We start from the raw sequence: 21,765 nt of genomic DNA, 5'->3' as shown, positions 1-21,765 counted from the left end.
GAGTAGCATCTAATTCATATAGGTCTTGTAGTTTTGAAACAATTTTGGTAGGTCACCAGCGTTTCCGTTACAATTTCAAAACTTGCGTACGATTTTACGCAACTGAGTTTTTATTTGCGTAAAATGTATTCAAAATGCGTACGGTAGGAATCAGTATCTGAAGTGAGCTGGGCAGTCTTTTCTGTAGAACTTGGGGGTGTCCTGTAATGCGCATGCTCTATTAACAAAAAACAACAACCTGGGGGGCTTCAAGGGGTAGCTGAACGTTTGCAATGCCGTTATGCATGTCCCGTATATGATCGTTGACTGAGCAGCCCAATGAGTTCATGTTCAAAGAAAATACCTTCTGACTACGAAATTAGTGTTTTCAAAGGGCCAACAAAAAGTAGATACTGTTCAAAGTCCAGCGGGACCTCTCAAGAATGCAACCCGACAGAGTCTAAATGGTCACCCGTAAACACTTTCCAAATAACATGCGACGTAATGACCATTAACTGTATTGTGTTACCAACAACGTAGACTCGATCGATTCTCGAATTTTTTGCATCTGTAGTGCCATTGTCTGTACATAACTGATTGACATGACGTTTTGTGATGATGAAATACAATGTTGCATAAAGTGCTGCGGTCTGCTATAGTCTAAAATGTTGCAATATCATGATAAATGTCACTTGCAAGCAGGTGCATATGTTCTATTTTTGTCCTGCATTAAACCATGTTCAGGCAATGTAGTGCGGGCCAAGTACGTCGTGTCATTGGGCGGCATTTCTCAGTGCGTATTTGTTTACGCAGCCTTGATTTTTTTTGCGTATTTCCGAACAATTTTGCGTAAAATACGCAGGATTTTGCGTTAACGGAAACACTGGGTCACTGTGCAATACGGCAATTAGCCAGAATTCACAATTTTCCTACTCTCTCATGATTGCATTTTGTGCTCTCTTCAACAGGAGCAATTGACCTGGCCAGAGTTGGATTAACTCAAGTTGGCTTTTAGACTAATAAATCTAAAAAATTCACTGATGCATTTAAAGAACTTGCCTTGGGAATATGACTATACAAAGTGCTAATACAGGTAGTGTTGAACACCTGTGAGCAGAACGGCGCAATACATGTTTATTTTTTCTGCGCTCACATCCTTTACAAATATGCAGGCCTGTGATAGTTTTTGGGGGGGGGGACTTGAAAAATTTTGACCATCTAGAGGGGGGGCATTTGAAAATTTTTTAGGGTACTTAGGGGGGGATCTGAAAAAAAATAAGATTTCAATTGAGATTCCTCCAGCCCCCCCTAATCGTTATTTGTGAACGCTGCCTTAGGACTGTACTCCAACATTTCCTTGACAAACATAATCAACATAGTAGTTCATTATTTGTCTTTAGACTGTTTCTGAAAACACATGTATTTTGACCATCCTCAAAAAGAATTCTTGGTTGGAGGACAAGATGGTTCAATAACTCATCTTCACTGTTAATATTTTCTTTGATGATATTTGGCAGGAAAATAAGATCAGCTAACACCATGGAGACACTAAGAGTGTGACATCAATCACTAGTTGCCTGTGGAGTAATGAGAGTTAAAGGTAAAAGACAGTGGCTTCTCATACTGGGGCATGTGTTGGCTTTTTTGCATAAGCTATCGTTTTGCTGGCTGCATGACCCATAGGCTACAATATTTGCAGCTAGGGATAGGGATGTAATTAGGGTTAGGGATATACGGTAGTACTAGCTGAAGGCACAAGAAACTGGTTCTAACTTCTAGCTCATTTACAAATTCATGTTTTGTCTGTCTTGACACAGGCTTGGTAACTTTACATCAAAATACAAGATTTAAGTTTTTATTGTGTTGTATATTTATTTACACAGTTTCTATCAATTTTAAGTGTTGTATCAATTATGGGAGACATTGCGTGCACGTGCACCTTAGTGATGCTTTCATTTACACAGATATACAATGTCATATTGTTTTGCTGTGGAAGCAGTTTCTCTCACTGTACCTCCTTGGGTCGTTTTTTTTAGAGAAAAAAGATGGCAATGCCACATTGTGATGATTACGGAATACGGAGGGGAGACCTCGCTACACTTTGGTTTGCATCAGTCCTTTTCATGGAAACAAATGTGAAATAGTCTGTTCAGAGGCACATCTACCTTCAACGTACGGTAAGTCCCTACACTATTTAGTCGTTCCTTTTTCTTGATATTATTACCTACGAGATGAGATATTTGCATAATGTAAACAATTTAACCGGAAGTAGCACATGCAATCTGCGCGGCATCTCTCCCCTGGTTTACAAAATTAGTCGCCTACCAGTAAAACACAATAGTATTTACAATTCTACAATAATCAAAACGTTGCTCAAGTCAAATTACACAACCGAGCCAACATGATGATGTACGACAACACAAATCTGTGATAATTATTAAATGACTTGGGGATGGGGGAGTGTACTGTATGCACCGTACAGCGCCCTCGAAACAAACGTTCTGATTAACGGCTGAAATTCTTGGCTATTTCGAAAAACATGTTGAAGGGACACATTCATTTTGTGACGGACGTATACTGGTAAACAGCCAACTTACCGATGTCCTATTTCTGTATGCCTGCAACTGTTGTGTGGTGCCTCGTACCTGCTGTCAGCACCGTGTAGCAGGACGACGTCGCTATCGCGCTGGCTGTGAACTGTATTTTCCCGCGTTAATTTACATATGACCTCTTGCAGGCACAAATATACCTTGTCGAATATGTATCATAAAGATGATAAGCTTTTCAAACATTTAATACACAGTGCGACGCTTCTTAGATGTTTACCTAGTAGATACACTTTATATATAAATTGCGTCCATAACTATGCCTAAACTTCTTATATTTGACAGCGTTTTGAAATCTTATCGACACAGAGTGACACCCCCGGATGTACCACAATATCGCTTCTTTAAAACAGTATCTCTTGAATTGTTTAAACTAAACTCAGGTTATGTTGATTAAAATGTTAAATTGAAGGTTTTGTCTGATTCGATTATCAGAAAAACGCCAAAATATTATACCTTCAAAAATGTATCGTATGCTAATTTGTGCTGGTTATTTGCATAAAAACTTCCTACCGATCCCATAAATCCTGTTCACGAGCCTCGTTGTGACATATCAAAAATGGCGCTGTCAGAGGACGGTGCCTCTATGAAGTTCGGCGAAAATGATCAAGGTAGTAGAATACTTGAGAAACTTAGGCAGCAGAGACTTGACGAAAAGTATTGTGATATGGTTTTGCAAGTAGAGCACAGGGTGTTTAAAGCTCATCGCAATGTTCTGGCTGCCTGCAGCCCTTACTTCGATACGATGTGTTACAGTGGTATGGAAGAGGGGAGACGGAATATGGCCACAATCGAGTGTACAACTGCTGATGCTATGGATCAAATCTTGAACTACATCTACACTGGGTCGATTTCCATTAATTCGGACAATGTGGAGCCTATTCTTCGAGGTGCTGATCACTTTCTCATACCCGCCCTGCGGGACTATTGCTGCGAATTTCTTTCAAAGAAGATGGATGCTTCGAACTGCCTTGTTGTCAAACAGCTAGCAGACCTGTATCGTTTCAATGAACTGTACAACCGAGCGAACGAATTCGTACGTAACCAGTTTATGCATGTGATCACGCAGGGTACCGATGATCTCTTGGCTTTACACGTAGACCAGCTCATTGATCTCATCACCGACGAAAAACTCCGAGTGGAGAAAGAAGAAAGTATCTATGAACTTGTGCTTCAATGGACGAAATTTGACCTTGAAGACCGCAAAGAGTATTTCCCAGAACTTCTCTCGCACGTTCGACTGCCACAGTTAAACCGCCGTTACTTGATCAACTTCGTTGACAATGAAGAGCTCATAAAGGAAAACCCCAAGTGCATGGAACTTTTGGCAGACGCCAAACACCAGACGGACACGACGAGGCGTAGTTACTGCAGTGACAGCCCCGTTCTGAAGCCACGGAAGGGCCGGCTGACTGATGTTGTAGTCATCACCGGTGGAGTGTCCGCCAACGGACCGGTAGCCGAGACCTTCGGTTACATCGTGGAGGAAAACAGATGGACTGCCCTACCAGGACTGCCCAATGAACTACGATTCCATGCTGCCGCAGTATTGCATGGAAGTATGTATGTAGCTGGCGGATCGAGCAACGGACTAGTGTCTCACAAAGTTCATAGGTATGACCCCATCACGAATTCATGGAGCAACGTTGCGTTCATGCAAACCCCAAGAGAATACCTGGCACTGATCGCGTGCAATGGCTGTCTTTATGCGGCGGGCGGCATTAAATGGGACAATGTTCTCAGAACGGTGGAAAAGTATGACCCTGAACTGGACAAATGGACATTTGTGGCCCAAATGTCAAACCCAAGGTACGCCATGCACCTAACCACAGTTGATGACAGGTACATTTATGCCGTTGGGGGTAGGGACAGTTCCAGGCAACCTGTTACGACTGTCGAAAGGTATGACACTGAGACTGACACATGGGTCACTCTGTCACCTTTCCCGGTTGATGGTCAGCCCTGGGAGTTCCCAGTTGTTGAAGCTCACGGGAGGAAGATATTTGTCACCGACTTTGCGACCAAAGAATTATGCTTTAACACGGAGAGGAACTTTTGGAGTCAAGAGAGACACAATGCACTCAGTCTGCCAGAGAGAACCTGCTTTACGTACTGCACTCTGGACAGAAATGTCTATGTCTTCGGTGGTTGGAAGAGCGACAACAGGCAATACTGCAACTCACCCATCACCACCGATGCATGTATTTACAATCGAGTGTTGGGCCTATGGAGTAGCATTGCCCCACCACCGGCATCAACCTTGGCATCTGCTTGCTGTGTCCTTCAAGTTCCATATGAGTTCCTCATGGATGAGGCACCCTCCATCTCCTAAGGTACATATTATTATTGTTTTCAATTTTATTTGTTTAATGTGTAGCACTCCTTTATTTAATTGATGGCAGCATGTACACATATAGATTGCTAGTATTTTTATGAAGGCATTCAATTCTTATTTTTCCACTGTATGTATGGTGCAAACACACTCACAATACAGCATTGTCCTTAATGACCAGTCAACAAGGTTAACAGTTTTGTTCCCAAACAAAGAGAAAAAAGTGTTTATGGTAAATATGTGATAGATCCAGAGATCGTCTCTAAAGTATACAACCCATAAAATGTCTGTGGCTCTTCTTTTTAAATATGGAGCTGCTGAAACTATTCAGGTGTACTTCACCTGACAAACATGGATTTAGTCTGGGTGAAGTGGGACCATAGAGGTAGAAAACCTTTACAAGGGTTGATACCGCCAAACTGCCTGCGGAAATGTACTAGGTACACTTTGTAATGTACAAAGTTTTACTGTCAATGCATCAGAACTTTTATGCCTTTGAAACCAAAATGGAGAAATCTACGATCTGTTTCAACAAGGTTTCTGCCATCCTGGGATTTCTGAAGACTTACAATATCTATCAATAATTATATGTATGTATGTATGAATATGATGGACACAGTGATGATAAAAAAGTGACGTAACACTTAAAACCCCTAACCTCTCCCCCCCCCCACCCCCACCCCCAATTCTTCAAAGTCAGGGTCGTACTGAAAATAATACTGTGTTGTACCATGGAGGTAGTACCTCCATGGTTGTAGCAAGTTTGGAAGTCTGATAATAAGACTAACCAGGAGTACAGATTCTGAATTTTGGCAGTGTTGGCAGGAGCCACAGTCCTTTGGAGGGTTTCACCACAGCTTTACAACAGTCAATGAGACTGTCCTCACAGTGCATAGGTGCTCAAAATAGCAAATGTTGATTTATATTTGATAGGGACATGTACCAGCACAATACAAGCTTCCACCGGTCATTGTCTGCCCCTATTCACATGTCAGCCCAGTGGTCACACCACAAAAGACAACATTGTTGGAAATAAATTAGCTTGACTAATTATCTGGCATGTTAAGAGTGCAAGCAAAAACATGCAGAGTAGTAGAGGATGTGTTCTGATGTGTGTGGGGGCCGCATAAGCTACATGCAGGAATACTTTGACATTTTCTGTATGCGCCATGAAAATACCAGAGAGAAAAATTGCTGAGCATTTCAGTCCCATTTTATTGTGTGGTGTTACAATAGATGCAAGGCTTGTTTCCGATTACATTGAAAGATAAGACATGCTTTGAAGCCAAAGAAAGAAAGAACAAATACTTATAGGCGTCTCATTGTCCTCTTGCTTTAACCTGAATTGTAAACATATATGATCGCTCAGGAACGTTGAAACTTAACATACACATTCCCTACAAAAAACCTGCCAAACAAAGAAATTGTACCAGATACATTAAAATGTGGAGTCAAGCCACTTTTTGTCAGCAATTTGAGAAAATCCCTGCCTCTGCATGAAAAGAAAAATCTCTGGTTTGAGGAAATCAGCCACCAGAAATCAGCCACAAGTGGTTGCAGGTGCATTTTGCAGTCATTTTTCTCCGTATCATGACACCTAGGAATTCCATAAGTAATTGCGGAATTTTGGGCAGATGGAATTCTTCTGCTGGCAGATTATTTTTTACCGGGGTTTGAGAGGTACCTGGAATGCAGTAATTGCCTACCCCGACAACCACTTAAATTACCCTGCTACAGTTAATATCACCCACCTGGGTAATGTACTGTTATGATAAGTGATCACAACTTTCAATTAAATTTTGAAACAAAGAAAATAGAAAATAATGGACACATTTTATCAATGTGATAATTAAAATTTAATTAGGGCGATTGTGTAATTTCTCAGCATTGGTGAGAGATAAGGGGAAATGGAAGATCTATTGTCGGGAGTACAGTATGTTGTAATCAGATCAGGCGTGTCAGTGGTAAATGGTCATCATGAACAGAGTGAGAAAGGAAGATGATGAGAGCTGGTGAAAGGTAGACTTGGGGAGAGAGTGTCTTCAGGAGCTGAAGTGTTTTTTGTCTTGTTTCGTAGAGGTTTGACATTTCACAGATGAGACTAGTTGACATTTACCGTTTCCGGAAGAGTGAAGAAATGTTGCGGCCAGTCAAGCATGTAGCCGCTTATGGTGGAGATAAATAGCAAGCATGAGTAACCAGGGGGGACTTCACTTCTCAACCCTGTGGTCACCTGTTGTCCCATTTTTATCTGTGTTGTTATTGATGGCTTCCTTTGCTCAGTACTTGCGTGTGTGGTCACCTGCGGCATGCTCCAAAAATAGAGTTTCCCTGCTGACGACCATGGGAAGCCTCATAGTCTTGGTTGCTGTGGTCCAACACTGCCTAGAGGTGGTGTGGCTTTTGACACGCTGTCATGGAAACTGCATTGTCACAGTGATTAGAGCTTCCAAAAATTACGTTGAGACAGGTAGAACAGACAGACGAGGATGACAAAAAATCTTAATTTGTGCAGAAAACAGTAGTGTTTTGGGTTTTTGTCGTCCCATTTTCATGAAAGCTTTTACAAGCAATATGAATATTATTTGTTTGATATTTTTGTAAGTATATCCATGGAGGTAGTACCTCCATGGTATATCTGATATGGAAATGTTAATGGGCATTATCATACCAGATTATCCAGATTAATATCAAAACACACCGTCATTATTTATTTTATTATTATTATTTATTTACTTATTTACATATTTCAATAACTTGAATTTTATCACCAGTGTGCTTATTTCAATCACTTAACTTTTCTCAGCATTGTATATCTTATTCCCACGTCTCGTTGTTTAACACCCTATTGTCACCTCAAAATTTCCTAGGGGGTATAAAAGAATCAGATGCATTGAAAAGCATTGAATGTGAGAGAGCAGTAAATCATCAGCGAAAGCAGACTGGGCCCTGGATTGTCTGTTGAAAGCAGCATACCCTGTAATTTGTCGCCTGTATGCAACAGCTGTTGAAGAGAAAGCTGTGATCACACTCAGGTATCAGTGAGGTCATTCTACATGCCGTGAATTGAAAATAAGAACAGGACCTGCATGGCTTGACTAAGTGTCCACTGAAGACTTTCTTCTCTTGGCATTTCTAGTTTGGCTGGAATTGCTTGTCTCGTGAGACCTCTCACTTGCCGAGCTACGTGTGCAAGAGAGAGTTTGAGCTGCTGGTGTTTCCACATGTGGTGTGGCCGGGGAGTCGTTTCACAACACCTGAACTGTGACATTTTTGCCTTCCTGTTGCTAGTGTTAAGTAGACCCATCCCAAAGCCTACTCTAGCACCCAATTTCCTGTGTTTCAACGTGCAAAAATTTCCTGCCAATACCAGCTGTGGTCTGCAGCCGTGATTTGTGTCTGTCAGTGCTCTATGCATAAGGCCTGTCAGGTGAACTTTCCCACAGCTGAAAAGAGAATTCCCGTCCAGTTGCGGGTTCACCATGGCCATAAAAAATATCCAGGGCCACAAGTTAAACCACATACAGCAACCTCTCTAGGCCTAATTACCAGTTGTGCAACACAGCTGTGTACAGTCAAACCGAACATATACATTACAGATTCATCCTTGCATGAAAGACTACCGTTGTTTACCTGTCTCCCCTCCAATCAGCCAAGGATAAAAACTACCTGTCTACATGCCATTTGCAATTACATCACCTATTAAAGCCCAGAAGACAACTCAACTCTTTGTCAAACCCCCCAAAAATCATCACTCTGTTGGGCAGAACATGAAGTAAAAAGTAATTCATGCTGTGTGTGAAAGAATATAAGGGAAGCCATTAAGGGTACAGTAGCAATCGATGTCTGTGAAAAGGCACTTAGGTTCCAAAAATAGACCAATAGGAAAAGGATCAGTGACAAAATATAGTGTATTTTAAGCGTATTTTACCGACATCAGAGATATTGTATGGCCTAGTAGACAACATGATAATATTACTTTCAGTTACCGATGAACACAAATAGCCCAGGATGAATGCTTTGCAAATTTCATTTAGAGCATTCCACTCAAAACAACTGAGACTGACTAAATTTATCCCGACTCTAACAATCGATCATGAAAATGTACGAATTTCATGGCAGCAGCGAAACTACTTTATGTACATTAAATGCATCGGTGTAGTGTTGAGTGCTTTTGCTGTCCTCGAACAGACTGAATAGTAAATAAATTAAATTTGCACTCCTCTGGCGCCTGACTCCTGTTGCTGTACGGCGGTTGACTCTTGTTCCAAGCTGACAGGTTATGAACAGGATGCAGTCTACACTAGCGCAGATAGGGTTATATCCAAGTCACTGAACCAGGCATCTTCAGGTTGGATTGAAATATGTTACCAACACATTCCATTCACCAGTTATGTCAGAAACCAGTAAACAGACTGCAAGATTTACATATGTATGGTTGTAAATGTGGGAACAGAGACACTTTATTTGTTTTGAAGGACAGTCCATGACTAGCAGTGGCATTGTCCACATAAATTAAAACGACTTGTCACCTGGGCACTATTAATAAACAAGACATTAAAAGCATATTGTCATTTGGAGTCTTCCATTGTGAGAAGTTACAACCAGAAGAAAATACAGGAAATGACAATTGACAGCCAAGACAAGGACGGTGAACAGAGCCCATTCATCCCAAGTCAACTTGTTTGTCATTTTCACCATATCCCATGTCATTTGCATAAAATTAGCATTAGAATAGTCTTTTACTAAGATGGTTACGGTAGAAAAAACAACTTTCTGGGCAGTGACTGACTGATAGTTTTGACATTCCCATCAGTTCAAAATTGCTTTGAATTACAGCTGCATTGGAAACTTAATCACTACAGTGTATCTGAATGGACTAGGAAAACAGCATTGAATTGGAGCTTGTCAACTGTGCATGTACCTCTCTCTTTGACTCGCTGGCAACAGAGGTTAGGGTACCCGAAGTCAAAGGTTGTGATTTCAGATGTCAGTCGGGCTAAAAACAAAAGCTGATCTCATGAGGCATATTTGAGATAGCCATGTGACCACCAGTGAATGAATAAAGAAAGGCAAAGCCCACATTACACAAATCACATATTATAGGAAAGATACTTTTGTCACAAAAACATGCACTCACTGTGACTCACATGCAAAAAAAGAGAGAAAATTTACCCTCAAGTATTTGAATGAAACAGTACTGTGTAAAGTGAGTTAGTAGATACCGGTATCTGTATTTGACGCTTGGGCAGATAAAAAACCCCTGAACTGATTTAACAAGTGAATGAACAATTACAGGTAAAAGAGGAGACTGGTATGTGTTATTCAATATTTACACAGAGAAGTGAATTCTGTCTCTTACTGGGAGTATTCTACTCAAAAAATCTGCATATTGGATGGCACAGAGCTGGTTTTTTCCATGTTATTTCATTCGACTTCCCAGTCAAAGAACTACATGAAATATTCATGAATATAAATTGACAATTCAAGCGAGATCTGAAAGTGTCACGCAATGCAGTGAAAGTTGAATTGGGGAGGGTAGGTTAGGGGGGGCGCCTGTATTAAGAATATTCCTGTTTCATCTACCATCAACTGAACACGCTCAGCACTTTGCTTTGTAGAGAGACAGATAGTATTGCATTGTCATAATATCCCTGAGAAACGAACACATGAAGGACTGGATAAATAATGTTGTTTAATAAGCAGACCCATCTTTCAGCCTTGGAACTGTGCCACCCAGTGTAAGTTTTCTCGGTTTATGGCAGGGAATGTAGCTTGTGGACATGGATGGTGTTGAAACCTTTGCAAAAGCTTTCCCAGTGGGAAGTGTTCTATGTCATCTCTGATTTCAGCCGCCCCATTGAATATTCACTTTGATAGTATGTGTATCTTCAATTGTTTTGTAGCTGATTTTGTTATGAGCATAATAGATAACAATCTATGCGGACAATCTTGATCCTAGTCACTGTTTGTATTAAAAAAATTGAAACTTAGAAATAGAAAATGGAAAGTGTGAAATTGTGTCAGGATAAATATTAAATGTTACAGCCCACAGTTCAATTTATATAATCTCCAACTTTGCATAATTCAGCTATCAATATTATCTTCTTATGAATTAGCAGACAGGAAAGCATTGCTCTGGGCGATTTACACATTAGTCTAGCCAGGGTCCATTTTGTGGTATTTTGCATATCATTTTGATTAAATATCATGCTAAGTACCCGTAGAACCTTGAAATTTTTTTCCCCTAGTGTAGAAAAGACAATTTGAACAGCCTTGCATTTGTATTAACTAGTCCCTATGAACATAGACAACATGTATCTGTAAAAATTTGACACAGTCCACATTTTTACTTCTACCTATTAAGTTCAAGTTATAAAAGAATAAAAAAACTCAACACAGTGCCTGTCTTCTGTCTAACTTCTGAACAAATAGGAAATTCAGCTGCTGTATGTGATAATGGGCTCTATGTGTGTGTTCCGTCATTATATCTAAGGTATACAATAGTGTTGAAAACAATAGGTGTCAGCCCACACTCTAAGGTCAAAGAGATACTAATTTCTACTGTTACGGTGGTGGTCGTACTTTCTGTGCTACATTCCCTGATTGAGCAGTTCATCTCTGTTACCTTTAAAACCTGCTCACCCCCAGTTCCCTGTCAACAGGTCCACTATCACCATTGATAACAATAAGTTTAGGCCAAACCATGGTTTTGAAAGGGCTAATGTTTCAATTGCATTTAATGTCTCCTCACCAGGCCTAAATGCATAATGTTATGTTTCGGTGTGTATCGTGATCGGACTCACAACTCTGTTCTGAGGTGTATGTGTATTCTTCTAACAGTATACCGAGAGCTGTTGCCTTGTCCCTGTGAAAGTTTCCATTTTAAGGCGCACAGCATACACAACAAAATATCATAAACAGTGTTGAAATCCGTTAGACTCCGGCCAGTTCCTTTGGGAATCTAGGAATCAAAAAAGAGCTACAAAATGACCGGCGACAGCATAGCTTCCAGACTCTATGTACAGCACCTACATAAGGCATGAATGAACAGAGGATAAAAAGACTTGTCGGGTGAATAGGCTCAGCTCGACATCTAAGACAGAAGGGTTAAAATTTGGCTAACTAGCCATGTACTGTGACATACACACAGAGGTAATTTATGTCTTTTCTTCATACTGGAACATGCTACGCTGCTTTGTCATTAAATCACCGCTTTTACCCTTCTTGTTGGCACGGCACATAAATAATCCTCCCTGTTACTATTTTTAGGTGCGAGAAACAGTATCATAGTTTTTGCCTGTGGCGAAAAAGAGCAGCGATCTTGAAGTAACCGTTTAGAATAAAACATGATACATACACTGAGAAGAAGAACGTTTACAATGCTGTGTTAGGCAACAGGGTGTTAGGATGTGTGGGCAGTGGTTTATGTCAGAGTACAATCATATCCTACACACTGAAGACAGGAAGTTTTTGTTTCGTCATGGGGGCACTCAGAGAATGACTCACACACATCAACAAACCACAACAAATACAAACACGCAAAGTTTGAGAGTGTTCACGGTTCTTGTCATCAAGCCAGTCAAGTCAGATTTGTTTTAACATTCTTTCAGCACGTCCACCAACGACGACGGCGTATGATGAAAGCGCCAAACCATAGACAGACTATCGGGCTTTTCTTCCGCTAAGAAAACACAGATCTATCATCGAGACAGATTAGAACAGAAATCTCTCTCTACTTTGCCATGTCAGCATGAAATGTTTGGTCTGTGTTTCCAGTGATTGCCCGCCATCTGATTGTAAGGTATCAGGACCGCTGTGTTAGCGGCTGTCCAGATTGCCTTCTAATCTCCCAAAACGTGGTGGAAAGCATAAATATTAGCGGGATACTGTTACCGAACTTGCACAAACAGTACTTAAACTTTCAAGGAGACGGAGGAGAGTTTTATTAGGGACTGAAAAGTGTGATGAGCTCATGAAGTGCCAACTCAAAACTTCAGCTTCTGCTCTGGGTGCCATGCTACCCAACTTCTAATTAGCTGAAATGCATCAAAAGATTTGAAATGGCTGTAAATGTAATCGATAAAGAAATTGGAAAGTTGTGATGAATGTTTGGAGAAGTGAGAGGTCCAGAAGTCTATGGGGACTCTCCGTGATCATGTTTAAGCACAGCATGATGCTTAAAGCAAAGCATCATAGTGTTCAAAAATCTGGTCATAGAACTCCAAAGTTGGCTAAGAAGGGTCAAACGTCTGACAAAGTGGCTGGGTGATTTTTTTATCAGTCAGTCCTCTAACGTGGCTTGAACTCGCAGATGAATCCTGAAGTCCCGCCAAGTGTTGACGTAAAGTACAATCTATTGTCAAAGTGGCTCTGTAGTGATCTTCAAACAGCCCATGAATATCATGAAAGTACCCAGTTCAGTTGTCCATGATCGATCAAAATCCGGTCTATGATAAATATTTCAAAAACCATCACAACCTTTTTAAAAAAAAAATCATGCGTATTGTCCATGGACTCTGCGACACACAAGTAAAACCCTGACTGCTCATGTTTGAAAGGTATACTGTTTTGTTCGTAGCGTAGTCACGTTTGACTTTTATGAAACCCTTTTAGCAAATGATGAGATTCATGATCTTTCACCTGTCTAAAGAGTTCTAAATCTACTCCCAAATATAATACCAGCATCGGGACGTCACTGTGCGTTTTTTTTGCTCCTTCCTGCACAATGAACAATGATGACCTGCCTTTGCTGATAGTATCAACTGTGTTCTCTTGATGTCTCCGGTCATCTATTTATAAAACTTTTTCAACTCACATTACCATGGCAACCGTATTATCAGATAAGCTGCAATCTGACTGTTCAAGGGGGTCAGATGTCAAAGGTCATATGGTTCAATGCTTGACAAAAGGAACCAGGCTGCTTGTGTTTGAAGTTTAAACAGGCTGAGTCGTAAAAGGATTATGCAGTTTTTCTGTAAAATCATTTGTCAGGAAGATTGTCCAAAACCTGTCAGTTTGTGTGTTTACATGCCCTCAATATCAACAGTTCATTGTGCAGCTGGAAACAAAGGATCTCTTGTTTTCTGTGAAAATCTATATGCTCGCAAATGTAACCTCAAAAAAAAAATTTGCCTGAAAAGTCATTCTTCGGTTATCATTGTTCAAATACGATTATTGTCAGAGAATGATATCATTTCCTAAGTAGTGGCTGATGAGCAAAAACCCAGAGTTTCAGTGACAGATGGATATTTTTATCAGTTATGGTGGTTTGATATCACAACACTGTGTGCCAGAGATTATCATGATACAAACTGATTTATACGTCTGCCAGGCAGCCAGCCAGCCAGCCAGCCACTTACTGCATTTCAATTTGAGCAGACTCTGAATACATATGTGCATCCTTCACTTCACACAGCATGCAGCTCTCTCTGTACGTCCAGGGTTTACCATCACAGGGTATTTAATCAATATCGTTACCAACAATTTGTCATTATAACAGCCCTGCATGGCCCATCATTCTTTTCTCCCTGACTTCATGGCGCACTGGGGTGCCAGTGAGCAGTTTTTCTGCTCACAAGCAAAAGATGGCTTGTCAGAAGGCCTGATGAAAAAATTTGTTTTGTCAGGACAAAATACAAGTGCTTTTCTCTCACACAAGTCAATTTTACTGAGAGGATTTTCATCATAAAATTGGGTTAATGATGTCGTGTGATTCTCTTTTATTTTTCGCAATCGTCGGTTGCCGTGACGACCAGGCTATCAAGTCCTTCGGAATTATAAACAGATTTGTAATGCACACACTCAAACACTTCATCGTACAGTGCAACAGATGACCACACTTGATACTTTTCTGACGGATCACCGTATGCATATCCTCTTTTGAAATAGAAATGTGGCATTAGAACATATAGCACGGAGCCGTGATCATTGATTTGCAGCAAACCTGTAGCAATTCAAAGGCGGCAGCCAATGAGATGCAAGATAATTATCATATATGTAAATTCTTGGAAATGCAGCTTTTGGAAATGAACGCACTACTCCTTGCTATCATCTGAACAGCTAGCAGTAATACCATACTTTATAGACTTTGCTCAACTTAATTACCGTCTTGTCAGATAAGACTATCTTGCAAGCTATATTTCCCTTTAAAATTTATCAACATAGAAATATTAAGGCTATAAATTATGTGTACAGTGTGCGAAATAAATTACAACATCAGTTAATCCCCTTAAGCTCGTCCTTGGGAAGGAGACTTCATGAAGAATTTTCCTCTTGTCTGAATTATTTATACCCCGTGTTAAAAATAATTACTCAAAGTGTTTACAACAGACATTGCACCATGGGATTAGAAAGAAACACTCACTCCCCTACAGCCAGTTTCCCATGTCAGTCATAAATTTACCAGGAAAAGACAAATTACCGAGATGGTGGTATTAGAAGAATTTACTGGAAATCCAATCTCTGGAGCCTGAGTTGGATTTCAGAAGTCTGATTTGGAGTAGGTGATGAAGACCTCTGTATTGGGTAGTTTTCATTAGGGGGATCAAGGTGTCGTCATCGTTTGCCTTTTGTGTGATTAATTGAAGCAGGGGGTTTGATGAAAAAGTGTAGCCAACTGTGGATGAGTCTGTCAGTGGAAATTTCCGTGTGCTCAAGAAATCTGCTTCTGAGAACGTGCCGTGAAATAGATGTGAATCGGCATCCCAAAGCAGATGCTTGGATCAGATCTGTGTTAGCAAGGATACAATATATCTCCATCACTGCCACATAGGTCTTTTATGAAAAGATAGTACAAGACAGATCACATCAGTATATGGTAGAAGTTAAATGAGAAAAGAGAGCTCAGGCATTCCGGTAGATTGAAACTACGGCACACAAGGTACTGTCATCTCCATCGTCCCACTTTTCCTGAACAAAGAGAAATGGCAAATAAAATTTTCATGTCCTGCTTTGTCCAGCAAATATTGTGTGACACCCGTTCCCACAGCAACACCGGATGCAATGAACCCTTTAATTTACAGTTCACACAAATCAATAAGCAATAACATTGAACATTGAAAGCGGATGAAGCTAAAATAATTAGTTCTTTTGTGATGTGACACTGTTCGAGGTTGTTGACTTTTTTTTTTCAAGGTTGCCAAGTACATTGTTTGGCGGAAATACAACAACGTTGTCACATCTGTTTTGTTTTTCATAATATTTCCTTTATCATTGGGTTATGCCCTTCAGTGTGTCCTCCACTATGGATTTAAATTTCATGTTCCGTTGTTTTGTTATTTTTTAGCAGGGCATCTTTTTAGCAGTAGATCAGCCATATTTAGAAGTGAGATGACCTCAGAAGGACACACTCTATGGTTTACATTATAATTAGACCTGGCAGTAAATAGATTAGAGGGTATCCAGCGTACCTTGTGTGGGTTTTCATGGGAAAGTTCAAAGGTGCTCTCCAAGTTGAAATGGAAACCCACAAGAGCTGCTGTAGTATCCCCACTTGTGATGTCGAATCATTGGAAACAAAAATATGACAAAACGAAATTATTTTCTCACATGTCGGCGTCGGGTGTAGTCCGAATTTATGTCATAATATACACCTACAAACACAGAAGTATGACCTATTTCTTCTGTAGGGTATGTAATTAGCAGCCGATGGGATTGTTTTCAGAAAAGGATGTTTACACGTACTTTCTAATGACAGAATACAGGTACACAGTATTCCCCTAGGAGGATGTTGCGCTCTCTCTCTCTCTCTCTCTCTCTCTCTCTCTCTCTCTCTCTCTCTCTCTCTCTCTCTCTCTCTTTCTGAATAGAACAAAAAACCTGTGTGCTGAGCCACATGAATCATTGAGCAAATTTGACATACAGTCGCCACGTAGAGAGATTGATGGCTTTGATACAAGCTGGCAAGGTTATGCCGTGTCAGTGTGTGCAGGACTAGCTACATGTACAACACACAAGTCATTTTGACTCTGAAACCTTCTTTTATCACATCCGACTGATCATGTACATATTCAAGAAATTGTAATCATCACTTCTCAGAAAACAATGTAGTTAATCTGATATTTTATTATACAGCAACTTTAAAATGACCTATTTCTACAGAAATGATTTTTTTGCATATTTATTTTTGAAATTTGATAGAGTTTGGTATTATTTCCCATATTTCCCTCATTATCTTGTGTTATAGTGTTCCATCATTCCCTGTTCCTGATTATGGCTATGATGTATAGGATTCCAAATCCAGATTAAGGACCCCCTGAGACTAGTGAAATTTGTAATCAGGTGTGATATGAGAGGAAGGATCTTGTCACTGAGGACTTCGTATTGAAATGTTAGCCGAGTTTCATCTGCAGTGAAGTACACTCACTGTGGTTTTCCCCCACACACGCAATGTTTTCATAGAGAGGGGATGTGGAACAATGGACAAGTCCAAATTATGGACACCAACTGCTGCCACACTGGCCTTGAGACCACAATAATGCAGATTATGGCGGGGAACTCAATGGTCCATCGTCTCTGAATCAGACAAGGCTTGTTCCATGGCCTTCAGCTAGGATTACTCAATCAATTCAATGTAACCAAATGGTGATTGCATAGGCGATAGTGTGGCACCACATATACACATACACACACAGATAAAAAAAGATTACAAATTGTAAGTGAATCATACGACTAGTGGAATTTCATTTCCATGCCTTGGAATCTTAGTAAATTTCATGAGAATTTCTTCATACTAATCAGAGTTATTTATAGATGAAATTCTGTGAAATGAAAAACTGGGCAGAGGATTACAATTACCAGCTGTGTACAGTAGTCCACCCTCATCTCAAGTGGATTTCAAAAAACAAACTCCATCTAAGCTGGCAAATATAGTGTGTTAAAACAAGCTACCTGTGCTTGTAATATCAAAATTTATAACATGAATGTTACATAGTTACCAAACTTAAAATGAATGCTGTCATAACAGTAATAACTGTGTGCGTGTATGTTTGATCTGTACATGTGTTTCTGGTTGAGTGATGCTATATAAGTGATAATGCTGAGATTCCATGGTGCTAATGAAGTCAGCAAACACTTCCCGCCATAATTGTTAGACAAACACATCAACTATTACTGTCAACAATGCGATATTTTCCATTTCAAAAGTCAACGAAAGAGAAAGGGTAGGTTGTAAATTGAAAACACAATTTGAAACAGACTATGACTATGATAGCTATGAGTGTATGAAAGTCAGCAATAATTATCTGAACTGACTCGTCGTAGCAGAGGCTACTAGATATTTCAGAAATGTTAAGATTGATAATTCTATTAGAATGCTTAGTGCATGAGCAAATAACTGACTCTGGAAACATGGAAAAGAAGTATGATGACCAAAGGCAAGACATTTCTTTTTGGCAGATAGCTATCAGCCACGTCATGGTTTGTGATTATTGTGTACAGTGGCATAGGGTATCATCCCCAAACATTGTTCATGAATAATATCAGATGGACGTACGTCTGAGAGATAAGAATTGACATTGGCTCATTGAACTGATAAGCAACTTGAATGTATCATTGAAAAAATCCAAAATAAAAAGATAAAATACAATCAAATTCTATCAACATGCACCAGCGTCGTTTTATTTTTAGGCATCAACCTTTGAAGCTCAATCAAGATGAATGATGTGACATTTATCTGTATTGTACATATTAACATTCAGTGCCAATGGGGAAACAATCCCTGTGAGCCTAGCATTGCTATTCCATTGGTCGAAGTCCTACAACTAGTCAAATTATTCTCTCCCCCCCCCCCTCCACCTCATTCTCCCAGCTCATGAAAAAAAAAGAAATGTGCATTTTACTGTACTCATCCAAGCAAGCTGCTTTATTGTCTCGGAGTGATAAGCAATCACGGCTTGCTTGAAGTACACTGTATGGACTTTTCAACCCAAATGTAGAGTGCTCTTAATCCGTGCAATTTACAATACACGGTGACTCACAGCGGTCTGTAATACCGCTCCTTCAAATTCCAAAATACATGCATGCATTTTCAGGGAAAAAAGCTTCACAATGGCCCAGGCACACTGCCAGTACTCTGTATATATTCTATTCTTTCATGTTAAAATGTCAAGAACCCTGTTGTGACAAAATGCCTAGCCACTGATCTCCATTGCTCATCTCTTATGTGAAAACGGTATTTCATCACAAATACTTCAGTTCCCTGGTTCCACTCATGCACACGTGCTTTTGTGTTTACAGTCGCTATCTGTTGTGTCTAGCGTTTAACTTTAGGGTGTAGATATTAAACCATTTTCTATTCGGTCAGTGCCCGCGGCTTGTTACTTCCTGGCGAGTTCATTCATGACCGGTTTGGAGTTTGAATGTATCATGAATATCTGTTAAGATCTCTGCATCAGATTTATAGGAGGTACAAATGACTTCTGTAAGAAACTGAGCTGGTATTGTCAACTGTGAATGTTCACCATTCAGCGTTGTTGGAACATTTTCAGCAGGAGGGCTGGGCCAGTGTACAGGAAATGTTGGTTTGGAAGGGTTACATATTACAATACTGTATAGATAACGGATCCCAAACCTCATGAAATCCTTGACCTCACGATGTTTGATGCTGTCAGATGATAACCGGATCAGCTCTGGGGAGTGACACACATTCTGATGGCATAGGCATCTGTCTGTTGTGTCCCACCCAGGAAGTTTGTCCTCATTCAAACTTTAAATAGCAAGATGTGCCAATTTGTACTGGGAAGTTAAATCAATGCAGTGTACAGACAGTGCTGGTACAGGGAATCTATCCCTATCTGGGTTTAGTTTTGATCTAGTAATCAATAAACCATCACACCATGGTCTATAAAATAAAATCAGTTCTGATCCTTTGAGATAACAGGGCAGGAAGTTGCATTCATCAGACAGGTAGCAATCAAACAACCAATTGTGTTCGGCGGGTACACCTGTTGCGATTCCATGGAATGTGCGCGCGTCTGAAAACCCAATACAGAGGTCATTAGCAGCTCTTGTAGCCAGTTAGAAGTAACAATAACGCCAGTGTCAATCTAATTGGAAGCTCAATACGGCTGGGGAGTACCGCGAAGAAAAGAAGCGCGATTAAATCTCTGTACGTTGCATGTTCCGGTGTTTTTTTGTTCCAATGGCAATTGTAACATTCTTCAAGGTATTAATGTGCAATCAAAGTAAGAACAGCGATAAGCCAAGGGGATTGGGTTGCAGGTGAAACTTTTCACACGATTAATTGTTGCCGGAATGTCTCGAGCGGGAAGCACAGCTGACTTCTAACACGACTTCACCAAGCTGGAAAAAGACTCTTTTATGTAACATTTGCCCTACAGCTATAACTTTCCGCCTTGTCGTAATGGAAAAGTTGGGGTTTTATTTAGTTGCAAGCAGACTGAAAGACTGGTTGTACAACTGTTCTCCCAGGTATCATTAACCTGTTTGTTGTTAGGCATTTGAATTGTGCTCATTAGTTTGGCTCCATTGTAAGTTCAACCGGGGATTGACTCAGTATTGTCAACAAATCTTGCTCAACAGAGATTTCCCACCAATCTACATGTACTTTCCTGCGCTAATCCCTTTTAATAATGTCAAGTTATTCGGTTGTTGATTGCCTGATAAAGTTAGGGGGCTCTACAGTCGTGTGCTTTTGTGTGAGCACAACAACAGGTTCTAGTAGTTTTTTAGGTGCAAAATGTTTTCTCAGCTCGACTGTAATTGAAGTCAGTAACCTTTCATGGTAAATTCCAGTGTAAATTTGATGTTGTGATATGTAAATATCTAAGCTACTCTCTAACGTGGGTACTTGTTTCTAAAAAGCCAGCGGCAGATTCTCAAAGACGAGAATAACACACCCAAAGCCCGGTAATCAACTGCCTTTGTAAATGTCAATTAAAGCTGCCATATCAACTCCCCTGTCTAATTCGGAATCTTACACGGGGCAATAGTCATTGTGAAATGCAGATATGACAGACACACCATAAGAACTGTATTTGTTATTCTTGTCTTCCTGTATCTGCTGCCAGCAGGCAGTATTTACAGCACCTTTACAGCACATTCAGAAACCACTGTGCAACCTTGATGAGTGATTAGGTAAGGTGCTTCAGCATCTAGCTGTTGTAGTCAAATTAATGCAAAAGTCGGTGTGGGAAGAGAGAAGAGAACGTGCCTTTTCATAAGTGAGATGTTCGTGCACAGACCGCAAACACCTGGAAAGCTGCATTTCTGAACAGAATCTGCATCCACAGTCTACATGTACTGGATTGGTGAAATTCAACTGAACTCAGTCTTATTTAAGAAAAAAACAAGCGGTATGGTAGCAACGATAGCTGTGCTGTGCTGTAGCTCCGTACTTAAACTGTATTCTTGATCAGAGCGGCACCATCATAGTCACCCATCACACAAACCCAATAATTGTATATCAATGTAACAAACACCTAGACAACTGCATTTCTGATCAGAATCTACATCCACTGTCTAGCATTGGCAAAATCTAACAGAATTCACTCTCATAACAAAAAAACTCAAGCTGTGTGGCAGCTTTTTTGATAGCTGTACTGTAGCTCTACTGGTATAAAGCTGTATTCTTGATCAGAACGGCACATCAGCCGTCACTCAAACCCATCAATTGTATATCAATGTAACAGCTGTGAGTGGAAACCCAAGACAGACAATGTAGAAAAACCCATGAATCAATACCATTGAATACCACTCTTAATCAGTGTAGTCAGGCCTCTGTTGGGCATCCCCGGCCAGGGATCTGATAATGTAATTAATATGTCATCACTGTAAATAGATAATTTCTGTATGTAGCTAATAATATGGCATGATCTCATCGGCTTT

At 40.2% G+C, this 21,765-nt stretch overlaps 1 protein-coding gene across 1 annotated transcript in view; it reads left to right on the top strand.

Annotated features, from left to right (window-relative positions):
* Positions 1–3,127: 3,127 nt before the first annotated feature.
* Positions 3,128–21,765, top strand: part of LOC139147408 (kelch-like protein 20) — a 36,030-nt gene continuing 17,392 nt past the window's right edge. The window contains exon 1 of the mRNA XM_070718503.1: positions 3,128–4,918. Coding sequence (XP_070574604.1) covers positions 3,145–4,917 — 1,773 coding nt within the window. The 5' untranslated portion in view covers positions 3,128–3,144 and the 3' untranslated portion in view covers position 4,918. The remainder of the gene's footprint in view (positions 4,919–21,765) is intronic.

This window comes from Ptychodera flava, chromosome 13, assembly GCF_041260155.1.
Source record: "Ptychodera flava strain L36383 chromosome 13, AS_Pfla_20210202, whole genome shotgun sequence".
Classification (NCBI taxonomy): domain Eukaryota; kingdom Metazoa; phylum Hemichordata; class Enteropneusta; family Ptychoderidae; genus Ptychodera; species Ptychodera flava.
Note: the sequence above shows the minus strand (reverse complement) of the source record. Positions and strands in the feature narration are given on the sequence as shown.